This window comes from Syngnathus leptorhynchus, chromosome 16, assembly GCF_054491065.1.
Source record: "Syngnathus leptorhynchus isolate UIUO chromosome 16, UIUO_Slep, whole genome shotgun sequence".
In the NCBI taxonomy this organism is placed as follows: Eukaryota; Metazoa; Chordata; class Actinopteri; order Syngnathiformes; family Syngnathidae; genus Syngnathus; species Syngnathus leptorhynchus.
Window position 1 is genome coordinate 3,162,322 of NC_141210.1, and position 16,541 is coordinate 3,178,862.

Genomic DNA, 16,541 nt, shown 5'->3' on the forward strand with positions numbered 1-16,541 from the left:
AAATGGAACTGCAAAACATTTGTGAAGAGGCGAAATACTTTACTCCCTCCACACACACACACAGATGTGCGTATCTTTTCGGATTTTTGCCGGCCTTGAGGGATCAAGCCTGTTGCGCAAGACTGCTTGGCAATGCGCCAAGTTGTCCACAAAAGGATTCATGGGGAAACAGCGAAGCTCTATCTGCCAGATGTTTTGGAACAATACACAATATCTTTCCGGGAAAAATTGGCTCCGAAGCAGGAATTCTGTTTGGGAAAAAAGGGGGCTCTATCGTGAGGTCCATGAAGGGACTCAATGTACAAAAGTTCTATCAAAAGATTCTCATAGAGTATTCGAGACATCGCCGTGGCAACAGAACACTTGGCAGGGGTCAACTCCGAAAGTACAGAAAGGGACTGAAGAGCTGAGTGAAGAAGCAGACCAGATTGAAGAGAATTATCAGAGAGTGTGAGCTGTAGCCATGAAAAGAAAAACATTTTGGGACTTTTGGGGGAATTCAAAGGAGCAAGAAGAAGCTGTGAGGCGAGCTGCTCAACTGAAGCCGTTCACTTCGGAAATGTGAGTTGGATGCAGTAAATAATCATGCACAGATTTTATTGGCTTGCTTATTCGCCTGTATGCAGTTTTCTTGCACACAAAATATTGTTAGCAAACTGCATTTTTTTTTTTTTTTTTTTTTTGCATGTAACTTTTTTTGTACAGGCAACTCATTGTTTTGAGCTACAAATCTCAAATTCAATCGAGATCAGGAGTGTCAAATCCAGTTCCAAAAAGTAGAAAACCCGTGCCAAAGGTGCTTCTAATCACACACAGGTAAAGGAGCTAGCTAGCTCACCTGGTTGGTTGATAACAAGTAGCTGTGGCTAAAGCCAAAACATGGTAAGGATTTTTTTACCTTTTGGACCTGGATTTGACACCACGGGTGGAGATTGCATGTTTGTCCTGTGCTGGGTGTGTTTCCCCTGCAACATGGTAATACCATTAAATACTCAGTTATTCGTCAGTGTAAATTTTTTGTGCAATTTTAGTCAGTGTTTTCTCTTGGAATTGGAATTGAAAACCATCACAAACAAGTAAAATATCCATTTATGAATAAAATACAACCCAATTGTTTTTTATGCTTTTGTTTGTGCACACACTTTTTACTTCCACACACAGGAAAATGTTGCTCGGGAACGGCGCTTTGCGGGCACAGTTGGAGAACAGCAAGACGGTGTCTCTTCTGCCCCCTGTTGGTACGGATGTCTTCAGGCATTTTACACCTGGCTCACTGAAGGAGATCCAACGATGCCGTGAAGTCCAAGAAAAGGAACGACAGAAAAGAGAAGATGAGAATATCTCGGTAGAGTTGGCGGTTTTGCTTCGAGAAACTTGACTGAGCAATCTCAAGTCGTCTTCTGCAATTGAAATGAATGGAAATGCCACTAATCCGTTTAAGCCGCTCCCCAAAAAAATTCAAGTTCTCTTATTGGCAGGTGACAGTAGCACAGCAGAATCCAGCAGGTGACTTGAAGAGTGGTAAGCCCCTCCCTTTCATCTTTGGGGACCCATCCCCTGAATTTGTCAACACCCCCCTGGAGGATCTAGATCCCTTCTACCAATCACAGAAGGTCTCTGAACACTGTCCCTTGGGCAAACTTAATCTCTCTGCAGATATCATGATATGATTTATTCTGGCATTGTCTCTACAGGTCTTCATCGTTCTGGATGGTCAAAAGGTCATCCACAGATTTAATGCTGATCCTGCTTGTTACATGCTGACTGCTTTCAACCTTGTGAGGACCTCTGCCATTAAGATCCTCCTTCACTCATATCCTTTAGGCCACTGGTGTCAAATCGTATCTAGAAAGAACGAAGACACAAACACCTCCTTATTCTTTACAATTCTAAATTAATAAATTATTAATTATAAATTTGAGTTGTAAAATTACATAAGGGAGAGTCAAAGGATGGTCCATCCTTGCGATGCAATACCGCCCCCTGGCGATATTGGCTTATCTATACACAAAGCTGTCCGTCTGTCTTATCATTGTGTGGGTTTGTTTCTTAATCACGTTCACCCTTTTCCGAGCTTTTATCCTGCTAACCATTTTGACCAATTGCGTGATCATGACCGTACAAGAGCCTCTAGAGTGGACCAGGATTGCCAAGTGAGTTACTGACTTGTCAACACCTTGCGAGTGTACGCAAATATGCCATTAAAGGCCTTTTTGTGCGGTTGAGCAGGTTTGCTATTATCGCCATCTACGTAATTGAGGTGCTGGTCAAAGTCGCGGCTCGAGGTTTCTGCGTCGGTCGGTTCACCTTCCTCAGGGATCCGTGGAACTGGCTGGACTTGGTGATCATCATCACGGCGTAATGCGCAATCGCACATTCATACTTGCCAGGAGGATGATAATGATGAAGATGAAGAAAAAAGGTGTTCTCTTTTCAGATATCTGACGGAAATGGTCAATTTGGGAAGCCTTTCTGGATTCCTGCAAGTTCTCCCAGCATTTAAGCTCATCCCAGCCATACCGAGTGCGTGCAATGCGTATTAATCAAGAATTCAAGAATTTTTTTTTTTTTAATCGGCCGTGGGCTCTCCCATGCTAGCCTCTTTTTTATTATTTTTTTTATTTATTTCACCTCATCAGGTGTGAAGAAAACACTCGGAGCGCTCACGCGAGTGGTGAGGAAGATGCGTCACGTGATCGCCCTGAGCCTGGGGTGCATGAGCGTCCTCGCTGCACTCGAGCTCCATAACTTTATGGGTTACTTATTGAACAAGTGTGTGATGATACCCTCAAGCAACGACTCGTATGTAGACCACATCAACGACCGTGGTAAAAAACGTAACATTTTTTCTTTTCTTCCTCCATCACGTGTGACGTCTGCTTGAAAATATCTCCTGTCTGCATTGTCTGACAGCAAATTATTATTACTCGCCTGGACGCACTGAAGCTCAGCTGTGTGGAAACCGATCCGATGCCGGGTACGTGAACGGTTAACACGATTCGCTCGCCGTTGAATTCTGACTGAATCGTGATGATGTGTCCCCACTTTGGATTGTTTAGGTCCTGCCCAGAAGGTTTTATATGTCTGATGACGGGGACAAACCCAAATTACGGCTACACAAACTTTGATTCCTTTGGTTGGGCTTTCCTGGCTCTACTCAGATTGATGACTCAGGACTTCTGGGAGGACCTTTTCCGACTGGTTAGTGAAAGTCCGTTTCTGGATCACGTCAGTATGTGACCTTTGGTTTATCTCTGCAGATGTTGCACTCAGGTGGCAAAATCTACACCGTCAACTTCTTGGCGGACATTTTGCTGGCCTCTTTTTCTCTCGGGAGTCTGATTGTGGCAGTGATCGCCGTGGCGTTTGTGGAGGAGAAGCAGGCGGAGACGGCCGAAGCCGAGCGGAGGAGCAAAGACTATGCTGAAATTGTGGAGACGCTGAAGAAGCAAGAGAAGGTTAGATGAGGTGGAACTTACTAAGTCATGCTCCAGATCTAATTCAGCTGACGCGTGTGTGTGCAGGTGGATGGCAACGGTTGCCTCGACGAGAAGCCGTGTCCAGGTGTCGACACACCCAAAACACCACTTGTGGCGATTTTGGGCTTTTTCTCAAATTTCGTTGTTCTTTCAGAGCGTGAGGACGAGCAACGGCCACGTTCGCCGTGCTGCTCGGGTTTCACCGCCATCTTCATCAAGTGGACCTGTTGCGACGGCTGCCGGCCTAAGCAGCTGCTCCACCGCGTCGTCTCCGATCCCTTCTTCGATCTCTTCGTCGTCACGTGCCTCCTGCTCAACATTGTCTTCATGGCCATGGAGCATTTCCCCTTGACGGAGCAGTTTGATGAGATGCTCTCTAATGCGGCGCTGGTCAGTCCGGAGTCTTTTTGTAGTCGTCGTAATAAAGTTCCAAATGAACTTACTTATGGATCTCCTCAGGTCTTCACGGGGATTTTTGCAGTTGAGGTGGCCCTAAGATTTCTGGCCACGGGTCCCTACTTCTTCTTCCAGGTTCCAATTTGGCTCTTCACTTTACTGTGACAGCAAATAACCCGTTTGGTTTACAAGAGTTCTGATTCCAGGTTGGATGGAACGTCTTTGACATGGTCATCGCTGTCGTCACAGTGCTGGAGTCTGGATTGGTCTTTGTTTCTGGACTGAGCATTTTAAGATTGGTGAGTTCCGTCACTTGACTCGTTCCTTCTTTCCCTCGGGCTCAAGAAAGCGTCTCGCTCGATTGGTTTTCCCAGTTCCATGTGATGAGAGTGTTAAGGTTGGCCAGGTGGTGGCCCAACTTCAACGCGTTGCTCAAGCTCATCAGAAGTTCCTTGGGCGTTCTGAGGCGCTTCACTCTTCTTCTGCTCATCATCATCTTCATCTTTGCGGCCATGGGATTTCGAATCTTTGGAAGGGACTACACAGACAATGTGTGTCGCATCTCAGAAGACTGCCTGCTTCCTCGCTACCACATGGCGGATTTCATCCACGCCTTCCTCCTCACCTTCCGAGTGGTTTGCGGAGAGTGGATCGAGACAATGTGGGATTGCATGCGGATTGCAGGAGAGCCTGCGTGTCTCATCTTCTACGCGACCATGGTGGTGGTCACAAAGCTGGCGGTGAGTCACCAGAGAGATCTTCTTTGACGATCTTGACCAATCCAAGGATTTGTTTAATGTCTTGTCCATCTTGCAGCTTTTGAATCTGTTCTTGGCCTTGTTGATCAAATCACCCAACGGAAATCATCAGACAGCTTCAGAGGTAGAAGCACAAAAGAATTTGCAGGTGGCCCTCAACCGGATCAGCGGAGCCTTGATGGGCGTAAAGTCCCAGGTCCTGGGGCATCCGAGCAAGAAGACGGTATGGAAGGACCAAACGAAAATCAATCTGAATCCTCCTGGTAAGAACCTATTTCTTGTTTGCTTTCTCCGTCCCGGTCATCATGCAGAATGTCACTGTCAGGTCTTAAGAGCGATGCACCGGACCAGAAGGAGTTCTTGGCACTTACTTTCGTAAACTCCGAAGAGCCAGAATCTGAAGTCAAGACCTGTGATGAAGCCTTCAAAAGTGCATCTGCAAATGGAGATGCTGATGAAGAAAAGAACTCGCACGTAAGTTCACTGATGTGTCTTCGTCATGAGAACGCAACAGGGTGATCAGAAGAAATCATCTTCTTTGCTAGCACGCCGACTCGTCAGCGGGATTGCGCAAACCCGACGACCAAGACACACCTGCCCAGTGCTTCTGTGACCGTATAAACAAACACACACACACACACAGGTTTACATATCGAAACAGGAACCGATCACCGCCTGTGTGTTTCTTTCAGAGTGTTACCGTTGCTGTCCAGTCCTCAACATGGACTCGTGTCCGGCAGGACTCAAAATCTGGTCCAACTGGAGGAGAATGTGCGTCTCGGTGGTTGATCACAAATGTTTTGGGGCTTTTGTGACCATTGTGATCCTCCTGAGCAGCTGCGCTCTGGTAAATGTCGATTTCGCCCCAAAAAGTTGTCACTATAAATATTGACGATGAGGAACTCGTCTTGGAGCGCAGGCCGTCGAGGACATCTATCTGGAGAAGCGAGTTGTGCTCGGGAGCGTTTTGGAATACGCCGACTACTTGTTCACGTGCATCTTTGTGGTGGAGATGCTTCTCAAGTGGTTCGCCGGTGGATTGAAAAAGTACTTCACCGACGCCTGGTGCTGGCTCGACTTCCTCGTTGTGCTCGTAAGCCAAAACGCGTGGGTTCGTGACGTCAAGCTAGCAGACTGATGGAGAAATCGTCAAGCGAATCTTTCTCCTCGTCCGCCAGATATCTCTACTCTCCACGCTTGCTACCCTGGGCGTCCCTCAGCTGAAAGCCGTCACGTCGCTGAGAACTCTGAGACCTCTGAGGCTCTTGTCTCGCTTCAGTGGCACAAAGGTGAACGGACGCCAGGACAGAACTTGGCCAAAATGGCGAAAATGTCTACAAGTTCTTCTCTGGTTCTCAGGTGGTGGCGACGACACTCTTCGGAGTCTTCCCGTCCATCTTGGACGTGTTGCTGGCTTGTCTGACCTTCTGGTTGATCTTCAGCATAATAGGAGTGAATTTATTTGCCGGGAAATTTTATTCCTGCGTCAACAGCACTTCGACAATGCAAGACGTCAACAACAAGACGGAGTGTTTCATGCTGATGGAAGAAAACTACTCTGAAGTCCGCTGGAAGAATCTCCAAGTCAATTTTGACAACGTGGGGATGGGCTTCCTCTCGCTTCTGGAAGTGGTCAGTCCGACATCTGCTAGATCTGCTCATCGTCTCAGCGACTATCCTTATGATTGATTGATTGATTGATTGATTGGTTGGTTGATTGCTTTTGGCAGGCAACTGTTAAAGGCTGGTTGAATTTAATGGAAGCAGCAATGGACTCCAAATATGTAAGTCGACCTCTGCTGATAAAATTGAAAACGCGAGCAACTAGCCGGTAGCTTGGATACATTGCTCACTGTGTGTGTTTGTGTATGTGTGTGTGTGTGCATGCAGATTGATTCACAGCCAGAGTATGAGACCAACGTGTTTACATCCCTCTACTTCGTCTTTTTCATCATTTTGGGCTCCTTCTTCACTTTCAACTTCCTCATCAGAACTATCATTGAGCACCTCAAGCGACAGAAGTCCAAGATAGGTTTATACACGCACACACACACACACACACTTGAGTCGTTCTTCTTGTGTTTTTGCACTCATTGAAGTTGATTTTTAATTATTATTATTATTTTTTTTTTACTTGGGAGCAACGGGAATTTTCATGACACAGGACCAGATGACACTGTACGATTCCCTGAAGACGTTCAGCCGGAAGAAAACCCAGAGGTCTGTTCCCCGGCCACAAGTGAGTCCAATTCCTCTTCTACGTAAACAAACACAGCCTGATACATAGTTTTAGTCGGATGCATTTTTCTGCTGCTCGTCTCCGTGTCCATCTTCAGAACAAGATTCAGGGGTTGCTCTTTGACCTCGTGACCAAAGACTTCTTCGATATCGCGTTCACGGTGGTCGCTTGTATCCAAGTGCTGGTCTTGATGGTGGGAACGTGGAACCAAAGCATGGAAAAGGACAATATTATCTTCTGGATCGACTTTGCCATCATCATCATCTTCACAGCCGAGTGCGTGCTGAAGCTGATTGCGCTCCGACGGCACTACTTTGCGTTCGGATGGAACATCTTTGACTTTGTGCTGGTTGTTCTGTTCATTTTGGGTAAGTCAATGACACAAAAATTTACGTATTTACTTAACTCCGCCAGCAAAGTCATGAGAGTCACTATTACTTTCTTTATCCTCCAGGATTGGTCTTGGAAGATGTGCTGCTGAAATACTTTGTCGTGACGCGTACATTGTTCAGCGTGATTCGATTGACCCGCATCTTCCGGGTTCTTCATCTCTTCCGTTTTGCGAAGGGAGTCCGAAGGTTGCTCTATGTTTTGATGAGGTCACTTCCTGCCCTCTTCAACATCGGGCTCTTCCTCTTCCTCATCATGTTCACCTTCTGCGTCTTTGGCATGAAACACTTTGCTTATGTGAAGAAAGGAGCTCTGATGGACGACATGTTTAATTTTGAGACATTCGGGAACGCCTTCATCTGTATGTTCACCATGACGACGTTGGCCGGGTGGGACGGATTGCTCCTGCCCCTCATGAACGGGCCGCCGGACTGTGATCCGGACGTGGGAAACTGCGGTCGACCGGTGGTGGGCATCCTCTTCCTCACGTCTTATGTGATCATGTCCCTCCTTGTGGTGGTCAACATGTACATCGTCGTCATTTTGGAAAAATTCAATATGGCCGCCGAGGAGAGCGTTGACGAGCTCTGCGAGATGTTTTATGACACGTGGGAGAAGTTTGACCCACACGTCTCAGGCTTGATTCACTCCAGGTGAGTTCCAGCTGCATAATTTTTACCCAAATTGGGTCCACATGAACTAAAGTTTCACTTTAAGATACAAATACATTGTTGCTAGCTGATGACCTTGCACTGCCTTTTAGCCAGCTGTCAGATTTCTGCGACAGTCTGAAAGAGCCGCTGAGGATCGCCAAACCCAACGGAATCAAAGTGAGCAACATGGATTTGCCTCTGGTTCCTGAAGACAAGATTCACTATTTGGACCTCCTGCTGGCCCTCACTGCTCAGGTCATGTGATCTCATTTGTTCTTGCTTTTCATATTGCATTGCTGAGAATTCCATTTGTTTGTGTGCAGGTGCAGGGAATGTCAGGAGAGAAGGACAAGCTAAAAGCTAGCATGGAGGAAATGTTCAAGGCCCGCCATCAAGCCGTCAGCAAGCGGGAAGATGACGCCGCAATCGTCATCCAGAGAGCGTACAGGAAACACGCGGCGCAGTCGCCAGTCCAAACGGGAGCCCAAAATGGAGATATTGAACCGTGAGGTGTACCCTTCACCATGTGCAGTGACATCCGACCACTAGAGGGCATCAGCTTTCAACACTTTCAGATCAACAAAATGTTAACCTGAAGAATTTTACATCGCTGTATCATACTAACCATTTTAATCGTGTATCCTACTTTTTTTTTAAAAGCTTAGTATTTGTGCTTTGGAGCAAGAAGATATATACATTTACTAAACAGCAGATATACATTTTTTATTATGACAAAACAGATGTGAGCACTACAATGTTCAATTTTTTGTTGACATGATCGGAGGGATGAATATGATTGAAGAAGTAAAAGATTTTTTTTACCACCAACTTTTGGAGCCTTGCTTTTTCATGGCGTAAGAAACAATGAATACATTTTACTTTCTGCTTTGTTTTGCCGAAACCGTTTGGAGACTTTTCTTTTTGCACTTTCCAGCTAATGTGAAATGACAGTTTATTTTTTAACCAGTTCTCCACACCTGGAAAATCAAGGTCACCTGATGGCCACTTTAATGGTTGTGTTCATCACAGCTTCTCGTCGCCACGGAGACAAAATGCGGGCGCTGCTGCTTAAATGCAAGGCTTTGTATCGGCTGTCGGACGGCGGTGAATATTGACGCGACGTGAAGGTCACCGTGATGATTCCAAACAATCAGCTGTCATGGGAAACTTCCCAGAAGGAAATGGAAGCTCAGCTTACCCAGAGTGACTCAGCAACAAATCTCACTGTTCGATTTGACTCTGATTCGACTCGGAAAAGTTACGATATCGTTACGCCGATACTATTGCCCCGATACTAGCCAACTTGCATTGGAATTGGAATGAAAGGATCGTGATGATGGCGTAACGATTGAAGAGAAAACAATGATGGTGGATGGACGGGCGACAATGGATGGCGTCTTGCCCGAGGTTGATATCGCCAAAGGGAAGCGAATCGTCATTGCGTTTCTCAGACAAACACGTGGAAATGTCGCTGAGTACATTGCTGACGTACTGTTGGTTGTTTTTCGCCGGCGCCGCTCGTTAACATTCATACGTGTCGATGTGTCAACGTCCCAAAACGCTGACTTATTCACATTCGTGTGTGATGTCACTCCAAAAAAGACTTATTTCTTATCTTATGTTATGTTCCTTAATGTTCTCCTTCCCAAGTCGTCATTGGTGGACGTTTCTAGAATGAATTTCGTCCCGTAAAACAGTTGTAATCGTAAATATGAGGCGCAATGTGTCGTTAGCGCGGCGGCTCCATGTCCTCGCTCATACATGTAATCATGATGACTGTGCCGCTATAAAGTGGCCAAGCCAGGACATCGCCGAAAAGCAAACGGACGAGAAACCATGGACAAAGGTATGACGGGCCTCTCAAGTTCAACCTTTTTCCTCGTAAATGTCGTGCAATTCCAATTTTTTTTTACTTTTCAGTTGCTCTCTTCCTGTCGCTCGTGATGTTGGCCGCCGTCTCCTCCCAGCCGATGGCGGACAGCCAGCGAGTGTTCGCCATCGCCGTGAGTCGAGTGCAACACCTCCACCTGCTCGCCCAGAGACTCTTTTCGGACTTTGTGAGTGTTGCTGACGCCGGCTAGTGTTCAGCCGCCATTTTGTCCATTCCTGTTTGAATGTGTTTTGTTTTTTCCATAGGAGGGTTCCCTGCAAATGGAAGATCAGCGTCAGCTCAACAAAATCTTCCTGCAGGATTTCTGCAACTCCGATTACATCATCAGTCCCCTCGACAAGCATGAAACGCAACGAAGCTCGGTCATTGGACAAAACCTCAACTAAGTCTTTTCTCAAGCCTCTTCAATCCTTTTCACCAATTTTATGAATTCAATCTCCAACTTGGACCAGACGTCCAAATTTGTCTGGACACATCTTGCTGTTGAACAAACGAAGATAACTGATTGTACTGGGTCTAGGTTCTGAAGCTGCTGTCCATCTCCTATCGTCTGGTGGAATCGTGGGAATTTCCCAGCCGATCCCTCTCTGGCGGTTCTGCTCCAAGAAATCAGGTTTCTTCAAAACTGTCCGAGCTGAAGATGGGAATCCTCCTGCTGATTCGGGTGAAAAAACACACACACACAAACACACACACGTTGGCAAGTGGGGTCTTCAGTAAGGACAATCTTGAAAGGAATTGACTTTTCGTTTCAGGCCAATCAAGAAGGAGCTGAGATGTTTTCTGACAGCTCCGCCCTCCAACTGGCACCCTACGGGAATTATTATGAAAGTGTGACGGATGACGAGTCCTTGGGACGAATGTATGAACTACTGGCGTGCTTCAAGAAGGACATGCACAAGGTCTGTCCACAAATGAGTGTGTTTGTGTCTTTGTAACAATGACATGAACATTTTTTTTAATTTGTATATCTGCAGGTGGAGACGTACCTGACAGTTGCCAAATGTCGACTGTCACCAGAGGCCAATTGTACTCTGTAGACCTACCTTCTCTCAGTTAGCATATTGTTGGCTCATATTGTCAATTTGACATGCAGCTCAAGTCATGCAGTGAAATAAAAGTGTTTGTGCTCTTGCAGTTTGTTGTGAATTCATGAAAACCCTAAAAAGGTCATCTATGAGATCCGTGATGCTTATTGTCAGCCATAGTATGAAAAAAAACGGATTGTTCATAATGTTAAATGGTTGTGTTGTTTTTATTTGTTGTTTTATTGAACAAAAATCTACTAGTGGGGTCAACTACCACTGAGGACAACATTACGCGTATCGTTACAATTTACAACCTCGGTGCGGCTTGTTCTCCCTGCAGCCACTAGAGGACGCCAACAACTTCCTTTGCTTTGCACCACTTCCGGTCTGCTCTCCGCTCGTGCTCGGCATTCTTCGGCTGAGTTCGGCCGCTAACGGTCGGAATGTTCAAATCCTGCCGCAGACGGAGGTGAAGAAGAAAGAAACGGCTGGAAAGACAGCGACGGAATGACGGTGCTGCAGGAGCCCGTCCAGGTAAGAACAAAAGCCACCTTTAGTTTACACTGTCCAGCTGAACGGACGAGTGGAGGACGCTCATTCGCTTGCTCGAGGCCTGCCGCTGGTGTTCCGCGTCCCGGCGGCCTCAGCTGCCCCTCCAGTCCGCCCGAGGGTGTGCGTCTTCGGGCCGCACGGGGACAGACCTCCCGTCTCCACAACGACTGCGAGGAGCCGCTTGCTAAGTTTGCAAGCCGTTTTTCCCCCCAAATTTGCACCTGAAGCAAGTGTCACGAAGGTCAAGCGCCAATGTTAACTGCGAGACTTGCAATTTTTTTACGGCTGGAGGAACAGCGTTGACGAAAGAGTGCGAGCAAAGAGAGAACAGGACAAGTCCGTCGAATTGACATTCACGTTGCCGGGGAACAAATGAGACCAGAGCGAGGACAGCATGAGGAAAAATAAGTTTGTGTATTTCCTGCTCGCAAATGTTTAATTTAACACCGAGACGAGTCGCTAACGCGGCTGCTTTGCTAGCTGTTGTCGTCGCAGCTAACGCGTCGAAAAGCATTTCTGCAGGCTCGCCTGCTCAAATGATTTGCAAGTGTTGATGACAGTTGAACAGTTTGTCTTTCAGTGGATATTTTGGACGAACAAGTGGAAGAATTTTAAAATGGCCTCACTACCGGCGAGCATCTTGATGTCTGTTAGCATCGGAGCTAGCAGCCTCTTAGCTTCCGTGTCCGAATTAGGGAGAGCTTGGTGACATTTGTTATATTTATATTACGTCTGCTTGAACTGAAACATGACGACGTGGATTGTGAACATGTATTATGTTCACGCTCAACATGATCACGGTATGTGCTGCCTTTGTTGGACGATGTTGATGGGTATTCTCCATCATCTGAGCCGTGTTCCATCTTGGTATATTAGTTGCTGAATGTGTTAGCAACAGAGCTGTCATTCCACGTGATGACATCACTCTGTCGCATGTTTGTATGATTCTTTTCCAATGAACGTGTGTGTGTGTGTGTGTGTGTGTCCAGGCTGCAGTGTGGCAAGCACTCAACCACTACGCCTACCTGGATGCCGTGTTCCTTGCCGAGAGATTGTACGCTGAAGGTAACGTTTGTGCGTGACACCGGCTTGGGTAATCATTTGTGTGTGTGTGAGACACTGAGCCCATGCCCTGTGTGCTCTGTCAGTGAGGTCGGAGGAGGCGCTATACCTTTTGGCGACATGCTACTATCGATCGGGGAAGCCTTACAAGGCCTACCGACTGCTGAAGGCTCACAGTTCGTCCACGCCGCAGGTGCGCTTCCTGTTGGCCAAGTGCTGCGTGGAGCTCAGCAAGTAAGTAACGCAAAGCGAAGAGTTAAGTCAAAGGACAGGACGTGATGCCATTTTTTGCTGGTGTGCCAGATTGGCGGAAGGCGAGCAGGTTCTCATTGGCGGCGTGCTCAACAAACAGAAGACTCAAGATGACCTGGTCACGGAGTTCGGCGACTCGGCGTCCTTCACGCTCTCGCTGCTGGGACACATTTACTGGTGAGGTGACCCCGTGGCCTCGCGTGGCCTCGGCTGCCTGTCTCACCTGCCCGTCTGTCTGTGAGCAGCAAAACGGATCGTGCTGCTAAAGGTGCAGAGTGCTTCCAGAGAAGCTTGTCGCTCAACCCGTTCCTGTGGTCGCCTTTCCAGAACCTTTGTCTCCTAGGTAACGCCTTCGCACCCGACGCAAATGCAGAATTTCCTTGAACTTTTGCACCCCTGTCTCATTGTACTTTTCCCGCCGTGGGTTTGGACTGTCTCAGGAGACAAAGCAGATGCGGATCAGGTCTTCAGATTGTCCTCTTTGCAGCATTGCTCAGTACCCCCAGCCCCGACTTCCGTGAGCTCAGCACAGAACTCCTCGCATCGGCTGGAAACTGCTTTCATGGAGACGCCGCAGCACACACTGGTACTTTTCTTTTTTTTTTTTTTCCAAAATGTTTCTCGCTCTCTCTCTCTTTCTGTTTTTTAAGCCGGTTTGGAAAGGCATCAACATTGTTGTTGTTCCCTCTGCTTCTTCAGGAGCTCAATCGTTTGAATTTAGAATCGTCAAGCGGCAAGCAGTCATCTGATTTGTCGATCTCCTACATCGACTCGTCCCTCATCTCGCCGGAGACGGGCTCCCTGTTGGGAAATCCCGTCTCCCTCGGGTCAGCCGGCTCCTTGTTGGCCAAACAGAACAAGCCCAAGAGTGGGCGGAGCTTACTGGGAGGACCCACCGCGCTCAGCCCGCTCACACCCAGGTGAGTGCCTGTGCACGTGTACGTCCCTTCTTCCCTCATGCTGACTGTGCTTATTTGGCTAGCTTTGGCATCTTGCCACTGGAGCCCAGCCCGGGCGACCCAACATACCTGCAGAACTATTCGACCAGTATGGAAACCCAATCCACAGCCTCCAGCAAGAAGGTAGTGAACCTCGATTGACGCTGTCTTCCAGATGCCTCCAGTTCAGACATCTGAGATGATTTTTTGTGCTCTGTCAGACTGTGTCCAGGATGAGTCAGTCCAAGTCAGTCTTCAGCCAGAGCGGGAATAGTCGAGATGTCCTCCCCATCCCCTTTAACCCATCGCAGACCTCGGCCCCCCACACCAGGTAGCCGCTGTTGTGCCAGTTTGTCGTCTCCCACCGGCTAATGCTGTCTTGCGCCTTGCGTGGCAGCGGTTCCCCTCAAGTGCTCAGTCCCAGCATGTCGGCTCCTCCCAACATTCAACCCAGAAGAAGCTCCCGACTCTTCACCAGCGCCAGCTCCACTGCCAAGGTAGCACGCACTTGGACACCTTCTTTCCAAAATTTGGGGATAATGAACGAGCGAAGGGCTTCTGAAGACAGACGGTGACTTTGCTCCTGCAGGAGAACAGCAAGAAGTTAAAGATGAAGTTCCCCACCAAGATTCCCAACAGGAAAACCAAATGTAAATCCACCAAGACGGCAAACAGCGGCAACTTGAACGAGAGCCTGGACATCCTGCGCCTGGATCCGGGTCTGAGTTTGTCCGAGGCCAAGGTGCCGCAGCACCAGAGAGCCGCCGCAGGTAACGTTGGCTCAAATACACGGCCGTTGTCACTCGGCGGCGCGCTCAAGTGAATCAGTTTGCCACCACGTCTCCAGACGGCGTGCTGGCCTTGCTCCGGGAGCTGGGGCGCGGCTACCAGGCGCTGTGCTCGTACAACTGTCGAGAAGCCATCGCCATCCTCACCTCCCTCCCGCCGCAGCACTACAACACGGGCTGGGTCCTCACGCACATCGGCCGGGCCTACTTTGAGCTGGCAGAGTACACGCAGGTGAGAAGCGCCCTGCGGCGCATCCGTAAAGTCTTAAACCAGATCAACGAAATTGGCGCCGTGTTGACGTGAGCGCCCCCTTGCTGTGCGCCCAGGCGGAGCGTTTGTTCAGTGAAGTGCGCAGGATGGAGTCGTACCGGGTGGAAGGCATGGAGATCTACTCCACCACCTTGTGGCACTTGCAGAAGGACGTCGCCCTGTCTGCTTTGTCCAAAGACCTGACGGACATGGACAAGAACTGCCCCGAGGTCTCGCTCACGTCTTCATCCCTCGGACGGCCGCGAGTGTCCTCACCGGCTCTCTTGTATCCTCGCAGGCCTGGTGCGTGGCGGGAAACTGTTTCAGCCTACAGAGGGAGCACGACATCGCCATTAAGTTCTTTCAAAGAGCCATCCAGGTGAGCTCCTGTCGCCGCGGTTACGGTCGGAGTCCACGGCCGACCTGACGTCACTCACAAAGCAGAGTTTGCTCGATAGAAGCCGTTCAAGCGGCTAAAGGAAATCGTGCGGTGTTTTCCCCGTTCAGGTGGATCCCAGCTTCGCGTACGCCTACACGCTACTGGGCCACGAGTTTGTCGTGACGGAGGAGCTGGAGCGAGCGCTGGCTTGTTTCCGCAACGCCATCCGAGTCAGCAACAGACACTACAACGCATGGTAACGTGAAGGACGGCGCAGAGAACGTCGCTCCGCTGAGAACCTAGCACAAAACGTCTCGTACCGCCGCAGGTACGGCCTGGGGATGATCTACTTCAAGCAAGAGAAGTTCAACTTGGCGGAAATCCACTTCCGGAAAGCACTCAGCATTAATCCTCAGAGCTCCGTGCTGCTCTGCCACGTTGGAGTGGTACGTTGGCTGCACCCGTTAAAGAGTGCCCAAGCGGGCGCCCGTCTCGAGTCAGTTTCGGGCCCGTTTCACTGCTTCCAAAATAATAAAGGAACGATTGCAGGTGCAGCACGCCCTAAAGAAGTCCGACGCGGCTCTAGAGACGTTGAACAAAGCAATCGGGATCGACCCGAAGAATCCTCTCTGCAAGTTCCACCGAGCGTCCATCCTCTTTGCCAACGACAAGTACAAGGTAACGCGTTTCAGCCAGACGAGTTCAACTAAAATCGTTGTGACCCCAAAAATCGAAGAGCACTTTTGTATTTGTTGGTTTGCGTGCATGCAGGCGGCCCTTCAAGAGCTGGAGGAGTTGAAGCAGATAGTTCCCAAAGAGTCGCTGGTTTATTTTCTCATCGGCAAGGTGAGGTTGCACACGTTTGCAATCCAGCAGCATGAGAGGAGCGTTTTGTATTTTCATTTGTGCTTTTGCGTCCGTCAGGTGTACAAGAAACTGGGTCAGACTCACCTGGCACTCATGAACTTCAGCTGGGCCATGGATCTGGACCCCAAAGGCGCAAACAACCAGATCAAAGAAGCCATCGATAAAAGATACTTGCCCGAGGATGAAGGTATGCGCCTGTGGGATGTAAGACATCATCATCATCATCATCATCATCACGCTTGTCTTTCAGCCGCGGTGGAGGCAGACGACAGTCAGGACAGCAGCATCATGACGGACGCCGACGACTCGCTGCTTCACACGGCCGAAAGTGACGTCCTTTAACCTCGCCGCGTTCTCCCGTGAATCTGTTCTTATGTTGCGATTGGTTGAAGCAGACTGTGCTGCTGTTGAGCTCCCTCCCCCCCCTCCCCTTTGTCGTTCAACACAATCTCTGATACAAGAGGTGTTTTTTTTATGTTCTTTTTATCATAGTTATGGAAATTAATCAATAAATGTTTCATCCAAAACTCACTGGGATCGCTACTTTTTTTAAGGCTTCAAGTCAAACATGCACATGGAACTAAATTTGTTTTGGCTCGGTCATCACAAATAAAATAAT

At 48.5% G+C, this 16,541-nt stretch overlaps 3 protein-coding genes across 7 annotated transcripts; all 3 read left to right on the forward strand.

Annotated features, from left to right (window-relative positions):
• The first annotated feature begins 273 nt into the window (after positions 1-273).
• Positions 274-8,743, forward strand: LOC147044133 (sodium channel protein type 4 subunit alpha B-like). Its single transcript, XM_085933494.1, has 29 exons — positions 274-561; positions 1,162-1,345; positions 1,479-1,613; positions 1,695-1,812; positions 2,063-2,153; positions 2,230-2,358; positions 2,438-2,523; positions 2,640-2,828; positions 2,914-2,977; positions 3,060-3,201; positions 3,261-3,458; positions 3,525-3,869; positions 3,939-4,010; positions 4,082-4,174; positions 4,250-4,615; positions 4,692-4,896; positions 4,959-5,107; positions 5,179-5,248; positions 5,326-5,480; positions 5,553-5,726; positions 5,812-5,922; positions 5,993-6,265; positions 6,364-6,417; positions 6,524-6,661; positions 6,768-6,872; positions 6,970-7,240; positions 7,327-7,915; positions 8,026-8,170; positions 8,239-8,743. Exons 1-29 carry the CDS (start codon positions 464-466, stop codon positions 8,422-8,424), a joined length of 4,935 nt encoding a protein of 1,644 aa, XP_085789620.1. The 5' UTR covers positions 274-463; the 3' UTR covers positions 8,425-8,743.
• A 766-nt stretch (positions 8,744-9,509) lies between these two features.
• Positions 9,510-10,846, forward strand: gh1 (growth hormone 1). 2 transcript variants are annotated; one of them, XM_085933503.1, is made up of 6 exons: positions 9,510-9,761; positions 9,836-9,972; positions 10,052-10,168; positions 10,327-10,477; positions 10,557-10,708; positions 10,784-10,846. In XM_085933503.1, the coding sequence occupies exons 1-6, from the start codon at positions 9,752-9,754 to the stop codon at positions 10,844-10,846; spliced, it is 630 nt and encodes a 209-aa protein (XP_085789629.1). In that variant the 5' UTR covers positions 9,510-9,751. The 2 variants fall into 2 exon arrangements, with proteins under 2 accessions (XP_085789629.1, XP_085789630.1); XM_085933504.1 differs by having other exon boundaries at positions 10,327-10,470; positions 10,562-10,708.
• Positions 10,847-11,208: 362 nt separating this feature from the next.
• On the forward strand, positions 11,209-16,453 carry cdc27 (cell division cycle 27). Of its 4 annotated transcripts, none has more exons than XM_085933497.1 (20): positions 11,209-11,368; positions 12,376-12,460; positions 12,535-12,682; positions 12,752-12,877; positions 12,946-13,043; positions 13,141-13,286; positions 13,400-13,620; positions 13,683-13,782; positions 13,860-13,969; positions 14,036-14,135; positions 14,228-14,408; positions 14,486-14,658; positions 14,754-14,906; positions 14,975-15,055; positions 15,184-15,311; positions 15,384-15,501; positions 15,605-15,733; positions 15,827-15,901; positions 15,980-16,109; positions 16,173-16,453. In XM_085933497.1, exons 1-20 carry the CDS (start codon positions 11,342-11,344, stop codon positions 16,262-16,264), a joined length of 2,421 nt encoding a protein of 806 aa, XP_085789623.1. In that variant the 5' UTR covers positions 11,209-11,341; the 3' UTR covers positions 16,265-16,453. The 4 variants fall into 4 exon arrangements, with proteins under 4 accessions (XP_085789623.1, XP_085789624.1, XP_085789621.1 ...); XM_085933498.1 differs by having other exon boundaries at positions 12,376-12,451; XM_085933495.1 differs by having other exon boundaries at positions 15,980-16,453.
• The last annotated feature ends 88 nt before the right edge of the window (positions 16,454-16,541 follow it).